The sequence below is a fragment of the Bison bison genome, unplaced genomic scaffold, assembly GCF_000754665.1.
Source record: "Bison bison bison isolate TAMUID 2011002044 unplaced genomic scaffold, Bison_UMD1.0 scf7180017864256, whole genome shotgun sequence".
NCBI lineage: Eukaryota > Metazoa > Chordata > Mammalia > Artiodactyla > Bovidae > Bison > Bison bison.
The window spans coordinates 796,598-807,410 of record NW_011494828.1 but is presented as its reverse complement, the minus strand read 5'-3'; the positions used below and the strand labels follow the sequence as shown (position 1 = coordinate 807,410).

The window sequence follows — 10,813 nt, the reverse complement described above, 5'->3', positions numbered from 1 at the left end:
CATAAAGAGTTGGACAAGACTGAGTGACTGAATTGAACTGAAATGGTGTTTGTAGCATTTTTATCACACAGTAGATTCCATCCATTCACTATACTTTTCTGAGTTGTCCTACATGGAAAGACATGTTTTTAATGTTGTCTGTCTCCTGTGCTGTTCCTGTAAGTTTGCTATTAAAATACATTAAACTATAAAAAAAGGAAAAAAGAAAGACCAATGTGGTTGGAGAATCATGAGAAGTTAGAGAAAAGTTCATTTATTCATTTGATATATACACACTGTGTGCTTGCTCAAGATATTGTAGATACAATATGAAAACAAAAATCTTGGTTCTTCTGTGCTTAAATAGCTAGCACTTATTAAATGTGAGACATTGTACTTACTGCTGGGTGTGTGAACTCAACTTTCTTCTTTTTAACAGTGCTGCATGACTTGTGGCATTAGTTTCTCAACCAGGGATCAAACCCAGGCCCCTGGCAGTGAGTGCTGAGTCCTAATGACTGGATAGGCAGAGAATTCCCAAACACTATACCAGCATTATTCTTATTCTACAGAGAGCACGAGGTAAATAACCCACTTAAGTTTCTAGTCACAGATCTTGGATCATACCCTACACTATGGCTTTAGAAGCTGGGCTGTTAGTCTCCAAGTCATTCTGCTCAAATTATGTTCCCACTGGACCAACAGAAAGGAGCTGACCAGGTACCAGGTGGGGTCTAATGCCATGGGAGGGCATTCGGAATTTATTAAAAGCTTCCTCTGGCTGGTTGGGGAGAATGGGTCTCTGTGAGTCAAGATTTCAAGATAGGGGGCCAGTTAGGGAAGGTGGTCAGGTCTGGGATGGCAGCATTCATTGGATCTTTGCAATTCTGAGGTGGGTATAGGTGGCCTCATTTTACAGATGTGGCAAGCTGGAAGCTTTTAAGGCCTCAAGAGTTAGTGCCATTTCTGTCAAACTTTTTTTTTCAATCACATGTAACTTTTGAGCACTTAAAATGTGACTAGTATGTCTGAGAAATTAAATTTCTCATTTCATTAATTTTAATCATGGTAAATGGTTAGTAGTGGTGGTTCATTATTGAACACCACAGGTAAAAATATGGAATACTTCATGAATTTGCCTATTATCTTTGCACGAGGGCCATGCTAATCTTCCTGTAGTTCAATTTTAGTACATGTGTTGCCGAAATGCGTGCTCTGTCAAACTGATTTAGCGGAATTTTTAAAAATGTCATTACAGAATGTTTAAAATTTTATTCATTTAATTTTTGGCTGTGCTAGGACTTTGTTGCTACTTGTGGGCTTTCCCTTGCTGTGGTGTGTGGGGATGGGCTACTCTAGTTGTGGTGTGTGGGCTTCTTATTGCAGATTTCTCTTGTTGCAGAACACAAGCCCTAGGGCTTGAGTTCAGGTGTTGTGGTGCATGGGCCCAGCTGCCTCCCAGCGTGTGGTCTCCCCAGACCAGGGATTGAACCTGTGTCCCCTGCATTGGCAGGCAGACCCCCAACCACTGGACGACCAGGAAGTCCAAGGTGAATTTCTGAATCTAGGTCCTCTATTTGGTTATTTGATGGCACCTCACTCATGCGATTTTCTCACCACAAGATAGAGAATGCTCCTTCTTTACAGTGAAAATCCTGAGGCTGAGAAAGAGGGCTAGAACCTGGCCCATCTGATCCCATTCCTCTGAGTCTCTGCAGCAGCCCATGCGTCCTATGCCATGTCTCCCTGACTGGAGCCTTCCTAAAACATGTGTTTGGTTGTGTGGTGCTAGGCTAAAAACCTTTTAATGGTGCATTACCATTTACCTGGAGAAGGAAATGGCAACCCACTCCAGTATTCTTGCCTGGGGAATCCCATGGACAGACGAGCCTGGTGGGCTACAGTCTTGTGGGGTCGCCAAGAGTCGGACATGACTGAGCAACTGAGCATACACCATTTACATGATTCATGTTCTGTGACGTGGGATCTGGAGTCTTCTAGTTCCCAAACCATCCATGCCCTGTGTTTGGTTCCTCAGTCTATATGGCAAATTTCTCATTTTTCAAGAGCAAACGTGTTAACCTGTCAGATCCTTTCCTGTCTAGCAAAGCAAGTGCTTTCGCGTCAGTGTTCCCACAGAATTTTTTAACATGTCTTTAGCAGACTGTAAATGGCAGAGCACCATTTCCTTTCTGCTTCGAGCTCCTGTCCAGGAGAAGGCCTAGGACCTAGTCGGCATTGAACAAGGCAGAGGTTGGCATCTTCACCATGTCACTGAAACCGCAGGTGTGGACGTGGCCTCCTGGGGAGAGTTAGCATCAGCGCTACCCCTGCGGTGGTGTCCGAGTCCCAGAAGGCTCTTCCCACACACCACTCAACAGGCTGATTTTTTTCTCTTTATTATTAGACATAATATATAAACACATAAAACAGAAAACAGCAGGGATCCTCATGGGCCTCAAAAACCAGCAGGGAAGGAAGAGGCCCTGGGAAACTTTTTTTTTTTTTAAGTACAAGATATATTAGTGGCCGGACCAAGGGTGTGGAAGGCAGGCCAGAGCCAGCAGAGCTGAACTATAGGCTCCTTCTCTCCCCACAGAGCCAGGACAGCCCCAGGGAGCTCTCCCCCAGCAGCCAGTCCACACAGGCAGATTGCTGCCTACGGGAAAACTCTACGATGGAGAGCCTCCCCCTCTGGGAGAGAAGGGCAGTGCACAGGGTAACTAAAAGCTCCTTCCTTCCATCCTTTTTCGCTCCGTGGCTGCAAGTGAGGAAAAGGAAAGCTGTGTCCTATGCACACTGACTCCTCCCAGCTGCCCTGGGCCCTGATATGCCCATACTTGGCATTTACCAAAGTCTGTCCCAGCTCAGACCCACCAGGTGCCCAGAGTTTGCTGAGGAGGGAAGGGGAGGGGAAAGGCTGGGTATGACACCAAATAGATCTTTATTTGCAGTCGTCACTGGGGCCGTTTCTTGCTGCTTATTTGTTTGCTGGCTTGCTCTTCTAGCTGCATGGCCAGGCGCAAGGCCTTGATGACATCTGGAAGGCAGGGGTGGTGCACTTGAAGTCAGCAGGTCTCTTGGAGACCCTGTTCCCTCAGGCAGAGCCACCACCACCCACAGAGGCCCCACCCTCCAGCTGCACCCACCTCGCAGGGCTGAGAAGTGCTTGGCTTGCTGGGCCAGGGCACACTCTGCTTTATTCACAAAGGTCTCCAGGTCGTAGTCTGGCTGCTCAGCCATCTCGGAGAGCTCCAGCCAGCCTGGCCCTTGCTGCAGCGACACAAGACGGACCTTGTCAGGTCAATAATGACCAAACCAATTTAGCAAATCATTCCCAGGGCTCTACCATCTGCAATGCGGATGCCTGTTCCTCTAGCCATGGCCCTGGCCCTGCCTCCTGACCCTTCCCCCATAACTCTCAGCTTGAATCTATCCTTCCCCTGCCTGCCAAAAACTTGTCCCTGTCCCTGATATCAAATGCATATCTTGATGCCCAAGCCAGAAATCTGAGCAAAAATTCTTTCACCTTGTCCCCCAATCCTAACAACTGCACCCCTGAAATGGTTCTTAAATCTCATGTCTTCCTGTCAATCCCAAGACCATGGTCACAGCTAGTCTAGGCACCGGTGTCTCTCCTGAACTCTACTAATCTCCTAACTGCTCTGAACTCCTTAGCGTTTCTACTCATGCTCTCCCTGGGTCCTGAAGCCGGGCTCTGTGCTGTGGCCACAGTAAGGTCCCTAAAAGCTCTCACGTGACCAAGGCACCACTCTGCTTTACTCCCTTCAAAGGCATTCACTGCCCTCATAACGAAGTCCAGGCCTTTGGTGTGAACCATAATGTCCTTTAGCATCAGGTCCCGGCTGACCCGCCCACAGCCTTGATCTCCCTCCCTCACCTGCTCTCACCTTTTGCTATGGCCAGAGCAAACCTACTGCTCTTCCTGAAAGTACCATGTCCTTTCAAACCTTTGGACCCTGAGCACCTGAGGCGGGGAGGGCTCGTGCAGACACTGACCTTGCACGTCCCCTCCTCCGTTCTAAGTGCCCCTCGCTGCCCTCGCTGCTCCACACTTGGAGTGCCCCACTGTTAGGATGCCCTTCAGGCCTCTCCCCTACTTGCACTTCCACAGCAGGGATCATGGCAGTGGTAGCATCTATCACCTACTAAAGGCTGACCACATGCTGGGGAAGGCTGAGTGTTTAACAACATATCACTTAATCCTTAGTGTAACCATCTTGTCTTGACCATTTTGGAGATGAAGAATTTGGGGCCCGGTGAGCCTCAACGACTTTCCTGAGGAAACTGGCTCATAAATAGAAGAGTCAGGATTGATCAAGTCTTTCTTTAGGCCTGTTATCCATCCTTCATGATTTTGGCCCTTGGTCTCAGCACAGGAGCTGGTGGTATATAGAAAGTATTCACCAACATTCATGAACAAACGAGACCTGGCTACCCTCCAAACCCTCAGTCAGGAGCACAGGAAAGAGAGACTAGCTCCAGCCAGGAGGATGGGGGAAAGCCTCTGTGTGCCAGGCTGGAGAAGGAGGTGTGGTAATTAGCTGCCCTATAAAAGCAGCTGAATAACTAACTGGGGAATTAAGAAATGCTGATCTAGAAGGCTGCCTCTTGCCACCCCAGCCAGAAGACCCGAGGAGGGGGTGTATGTGTGCATGTAAAGCCCAGGTCACTTTCAAGGAATGACGCTGAGCCCAGGGTCAGCTCTCCACCTGTATGATCTCCTTGAGCTCTTCCATGGCCCTTTCTTCCAGCTCCCTGATCTGAGTCATGGCTTCATTGAAGCTGGACATCTGGGAAGACAGTTCATCCTCTTCCTTGGAGAACTAAGGGGGCAAAAGGAGACAGATGACAGTGTGGCCGGGTCCCCATCTCAGCTGGCCATGTTCCATTCTTGCCTGGCCCACCTCCCCTTACATTGCCTGCACTCAGGGCCCCATTGGAGCTGGCTTCCATCTCTTCTGTTTCCATCTGCATTGGCTGCTCCCCACTGGGTCCACTGTGGGGGCTCAGCTCCTTGACCCTGAGAAAACAAGAAGGTCACAGCTCCCACAGCAGCCTCTTTGGCACTCACAAGTGTGCAGCACTACTCAGATTTCGAGACTTCAAGGAGATGGAGTAGTGGCTTTGCTTTGACCTAGAAGGATTCTTATTCACACTGCTCCCCACCAGAGCCTGAAGGGGATCAGAAAAAAACCTAGTAGCCTCATACATGAACTCCCAAGCCTCAGACTTAGTGAGTCATAGAAGGAGACAATAGGCACTGAGTCCCCAGAGCCCCCTCCCCACTCTCATCACTGCCATTCCCTCCCCAACCCTGCTCCTTCCCATCCCACTTGGCACAGGTACCAGTACCTGTCTGCATATCTTAGTGTATTTAAAGTATATTCACAGGAGCTTATGCCTGGTGAGATCATGGCGATCTGCAAAAGAAGGAATGGGCAGTTAGTTAATGGTCAAGGATCCCAGGGTAAGGGTGCTCTTGGAGAGGCTGCCAGGAATTGGGGGGAGAGCTCATTAAATACCCACTGTGTGCCAGGCAACTTGCCTCGTGGGCCCTGCAAACTAAGGTTCTTTAAAAGTTGGTCCCCATACAGAGTGAAGTAAGCCAGAAAGAAAAACACCAATACAGTATACTAACGCATATATATGGAATTTAGAAAGATGGTAACAATAACCCTGTATACGAGACAGCAAAAGAGACACTGATGTACAGAACAGTCTTTTGGACTCTGTGGGAGAGGGAGAGGGTGGGATGATTTGGGAGAATGGCATTGAAATATGTATAAAATCATATATGAAACGAGTCGCCAGTCCAGGTTCGATGCATGATACTGGATGCTTGGGGCTGGTGCACTGGGACGACCCAGAGGGATGGTATGGGGAGGGAGGAGGGAGGAGGGTTCAGGATGGGGAACACATGTATATCTGTGACAGATTCATTTTGATATATGGCAAAACCAATACAATATTGTAAAGTTAAATAAAATAAAATTTAAAAAATAATAATAATAAATAAAAGTTGGTCCCCTGTCTTTGCTGGTATATCTAATTACTCCTGCTTCTTTACTTCTTTACTGACCCGTTCCTCTCACCAAGGTCACAATGCAAGGCTCTGTGATTCCTGCTGGAAACTTTAGTTCACCTGGGCTCAGACTGCCTTAGGGAGAAGGGTTTAGAGCTTAGTCAGAAATTCCCACCTTCCTCAGCAGGCAGGAGAGAGGATATTCCCTGGTGAGGAAGGAGGGCAGATCTGAGCTAGAAAGCATTATGGATAAAATAAGGGGACAGAAAGTCACTCAAGGCTGAGGCCCTCTTCAATTTCCTAGGCTGGGAGCCAGTGACCCCTGAGGGAGGTCACAGAGGGACGAGGACTGCCTCTCCTGCTTCCCCAAAGGTCCTCCTCCTGAATCCTGCAGCCCCCGTTTCATTAGGTATGGGAGGAACGACCTCCCCGACCCAAGAGGTGCACAGACACACAGTAAAGGGAGAAGATCCTTTCCTCCCTGCTTGCGCAGGCAAAGAGGAGCCTGCTGCCCAAAAGCAGGGGTGAAGCCCAGTTAAATCAGAGCCTGGAAACCCAGCTAGCCAAGAATACAGAGCCTCCTGCCCAGGGACAGGACTGCACCACTCCAAAGGGCCCAACTCACCATGCAGGTCCTTGAGTTCTCGCCAATGAAGGAGTCCCTCAACACCTGTGTCAGCTTGCTCTCGCGGAATGGGGTGTGGGCCTTGTTCTGTCCCAGGGCCCTGATGCATTCCTGGGGGACAGCAGGGGAAGCTGAGGTCCCCTCCTTCCTTTCAAGATGTCCTCTCCCTCCCACCCTTTCCTCCCAGCAGCCCTCCAGGGCTACCGGCTCCCATGTAGCTGGGCCTGGCTACCTTCAGAGCCAGGAGACTCTTGTTGATTTCTGCACCCTCCATGCGGGTCTGTCGGTCAGCACTGGAAGTGTCTGCACCTCGCTCATTCCCTGCCAGATCCACCAAAGAGAACTTGCCATGCACTCTCCCTTTGGTTCGAAGAAGAATCTGGAAGCAGGCGTGGGAGCGGGAAGAGTTGGAGTTGGCAAATGTCTGCCCAGAGGTCCTGTGGCAAAGGAGGACAAAGCAGGGCTATGAGCTCCTTGAGGGGGCGGGCGGTCACCAGCCACCATGGCACCTGAGGCTCCAAGGCAGTCAGTTCTCCAGGAGGAAAGGGAGAAGGGCCAGGACTCAGACGTTCTGAGTCATCCTGTCCCACTTCTGTCCTTCCTTCCCTGGGCAGCAGCCCTCCCTCCAGCCACTCTGGGTATGGCTTACCCTGGCAGCCAAAGTACTGAATTCTGTGTGAGGGCCTTGGCCAGACCCTGGGCCATAGGCCATGGGGAAGCATGAGTTACCTCTGCTGCACGGCACGCAGGGAAGGAGGGGCTGTCATGAACCACATGCTAAACTCGAGGGCCCTGGGGAGATAGTCCCTCCCTGGTCCTCCATATGCTGCTCAGCACCCCACTGCACCACGCTGAGGGCCCTGATAGAAGAGCACTTTCCTCCCTCTACACAGGAGCTCTCGTCCCATCACTTCCAGCTAGAGCATACCCAGAGCTTCTGTCCCCCACCACAGAGAGAGGGAACAGTAAGAAGAAACTCAGAGAAGTCAGGAAGCATGCCTCTGGATAAGTCTGGTAATAAAGCCTGCCTTCGTCAGATTCAAGATGATTTGACTCGTCCCTGACGAGCCTGACCCTGGGTCATTGGCCCCATTGCGACCGCTTAAGGCAGAGGCCTTCAGAGCCCTCACCAAGCTGGGGGAAGTGGTGCTCTGTGGAAACAGCAAAGGGCTCAGTGCTCATCTATCACCTGACCTGGCATTAGAAGGTGGCCCCTTCCTCCGGCCAAACTCTGACCTGCAGGCACTGCCTATGTCGATCATCTTGATGACGTCATCAGCACAGCTCACCAGGCGCTCCTGCAGCCCCACCACCTGCACCTGCTGCTTGCCGTCTTCCAGCACGCGCAGCTTGGCTTTCTTATTGAGCAGGTCGAACAGCTGTGCCGGGCAGGGGAACAAGGCCAAGGCTGTCAGGCGCCAGGCACCCACTGATCCCTCCCCGCTTCAGAGCCTGTCGCAGCTTAGACAATGGCTGGGAACAGGAAAGGCGGGAGAGGCTACACTGGGTGATGTCAGATGAGCAGCGAGCAGTTCATCTGGGAGCTGAACTGGGCCACCTTGGTTTGATGTGACCCTGCTTCTTTACTAGCGTGACCTGGGAAGGTACTTAGCCACCCAGCTTCATTTCTCATCTGTGCGATAGCGACAGTAACGGTGATACTTCCCAGTAGGGTTGTGGTAAAGAGCTGAGAGAAGTGCTTAGAATAGTGCTCAGTACCTAGTAACATGTTAATTAGCCACATTAGCTATTATCTAGACCCCACTCGGGGAAGGTGACTCTCCAAAAGCGTAGAGAGATACATAGAAATATAGAGAGAGTACGAGTATGAGAATGAATGTGTGCGATCAGAAGAGAGATTTAAGAGGGAGGTGCATGGAGGGAGCACAGGGCACACACAAGCAAGCCTCCCGTCTGGGAGGAAGCCCTGAGGCGTGTTCCTGCTTACTTGTTGAGCGTGCCTCCCATTCCACCATCGGATGAAAACCTCCCACACATTTGGGCAAAGTGGCCCAAAGGCGTGACAACACACAGGGTGTTTGTCTTCTACAATTTCTAGCCAACCTCAAGATTTTAGAAAACTTCAGGGACCCCAGCAGCATAAACAGAGGGCTCCCTGCCAGCTACCTTCCCATTATAGATTTCGAAGAATGTCACATAGACTTCCAGGTCCAGCTTCCGGTATCGGGGCTGATTCTTCAGGAGGAAGACGTCCCGGGCTGTGGGGAGAACCTGGATTAAGTAAGCAACCTGCCCTTCTGTGCCCAACCCTGCTGGGGCAGAACACACTACTTACAGGCCATCGCATAGATCCCTTTGGATGCATTCTGGGCTTTTCCATAGAGGTCTCCACCCATTGTCTGCAAAGGGAAAGGACAGGAGACTGTGCTAAAGAGCCCTTGGCCTAGGCCAGAGCATTTCTGGCTCCACCACCACCGTGGGCCATACTACAGCCAGGAGGGGAGCTGGACCTGCTAAGGCCCTTCCCTGCCCCTGGCACAGCAAGAGCATCTGGAGGTGGGGCATCTGCACTGAAGGGACCTTCTGTAAGAAACTCATTGTCCTCCTTTTCAGAGGCCCAGAGGTGCACTAAGGGCAGGTTACTCTCTGCCAGGCTTGAATACTCACATGAGTCTTGCCACTTCCCGTCTGACCGTATGCAAAACAGGTTGCCTTTCCACCTTCAAAGATTGTTTGTACCAGTGGCCTTGCTGTGAACCTAAGAGAAAGCATGGGGAAGCATGCATATCTCTGCTTAAATGTGCTTCCTAGAACGTGGTTCTGCTACCCTTCCAAAGCAGGATTCCTGGGGGCTTCCTTCCAAGCAAAGTGGTCCCACCTGACCCCAGCCCCACTTACAAATCTGAAATTCTCCTAACCACCTGGGGAGGGCTGGACCAACTGGCCAGGAGCAGGCTGGTCCATACTCTGACTGAGCCACCAGCACCTCCTCTACCCTGGAGACACAGAGGGAAGCTTGAGCTTAGCAGCCCACTTCCAGCATATGAAACACTACAAAGATCAAAGAAACTCTTTAAGAGCCTAAAATATTTTAGGTTTTGTGGGCCACATAGGTCTCTTCCATATATACACATACGTAAGTATACATATATAGACATTTTTTTAATGTCTGTATTTGGCTGCACTGGGTCTTAGTTGTGGCAAGTGGAATCTTTAGTTGCAGCATAGTGTGGCTTGTGGGATCTAGTTCCCTGACCAGGGATCGAACCTGGGCTCCCTGCATTGTGAGCTCAGATCTTAGCAACCGGACCACCAGGGAAGTCCGAAATATATATATAGATATAGATATAGATATATATATATATATATATATATATTTAATGATTCTTTGAAAACACAAAATCCACTCTTAATTTGAGAGCCATATAAAAAGGGTTGCAAGCCAACTTTCACCCGTGAGCTACAGTTTATCAGCCTCCAGTGTAGAGCAGCGCTGTCCAGTAGAACTTTGAGGATGGATACTGGACATGATCTCTATCTGTACTGTCCAACAGTAGCCACTGTCACACATGGCTACTGAGCACTTGAAATGTGGCTCGTGTAACTGAAAAACTGAATTTGTTTTTGGCTGCACTGTACAGCACGTGGGAATCTTAGTTCCCCAATCAGGGATTGAACCCGTGGCCCCTGCCGTGGAGGTGCAGGTTTTTAACCACTGGACCACCAGAGAAGCCCCTGAAGAACTGAACTTTTAATTTTATTTAACTTTTATTTAAACAGTCACATGAAGTTAGTGGGAGCTGTACTGGACCAAGCAGCTCCAGAGTTTGCTGAGTCTGCTAAGCCCAGTGGGTAATGGGTGGCTGTACAGGACACAGACACAGGAAGAACCCCTGAGGCCTGCCCAGCCCAGCCTCAAAGAGCTCAGTGGGAATATTTCACTTCTGTCTACTCAAGCATGGGCCACTAAAGCTGAAACATAGGATGTGACAGCCCCAACAGGGCCTTCCTTGTGCTAGAAGCCAGAGCCAGCTCTGCATCATGGTCCATCCAAAGAAGACACAAGAGGAAGCCAGGAAGGGATTCAGAGTCAGCATGCCTGAGAGTGCAAGTGCTACCACAATGTCCCACACTGGAAAAAGGAAAGTGTCAGGAGGAAGGGGGGAAACAGAAGCAAGGGACTAACCTGTAGACAACTTCAT

The 10,813-nt window shown here is 50.1% G+C and overlaps 1 protein-coding gene across 3 annotated transcripts in view; it reads right to left on the bottom strand.

Moving 5' to 3' along the window:
- Positions 1-2,362: 2,362 nt before the first annotated feature.
- The window catches only part of KIF2C (kinesin family member 2C), a 19,315-nt gene continuing 10,864 nt past the window's right edge, over positions 2,363-10,813 (bottom strand). For all 3 annotated transcript variants that reach the window (XM_010847814.1, XM_010847815.1, XM_010847816.1), the window contains 12 exons: positions 10,798-10,813; positions 9,279-9,369; positions 8,947-9,010; positions 8,778-8,869; positions 7,887-8,029; positions 6,883-7,087; positions 6,651-6,761; positions 5,356-5,423; positions 4,918-5,023; positions 4,713-4,826; positions 3,129-3,252; positions 2,363-3,019 (listed from right to left, as the gene is read on the bottom strand). In XM_010847814.1, coding sequence (XP_010846116.1) covers positions 2,937-3,019; positions 3,129-3,252; positions 4,713-4,826; positions 4,918-5,023; positions 5,356-5,423; positions 6,651-6,761; positions 6,883-7,087; positions 7,887-8,029; positions 8,778-8,869; positions 8,947-9,010; positions 9,279-9,369; positions 10,798-10,813 — 1,217 coding nt within the window. In that variant the 3' untranslated portion in view covers positions 2,363-2,936. The remainder of the gene's footprint in view (positions 3,020-3,128; positions 3,253-4,712; positions 4,827-4,917; positions 5,024-5,355; positions 5,424-6,650; positions 6,762-6,882; positions 7,088-7,886; positions 8,030-8,777; positions 8,870-8,946; positions 9,011-9,278; positions 9,370-10,797) is intronic.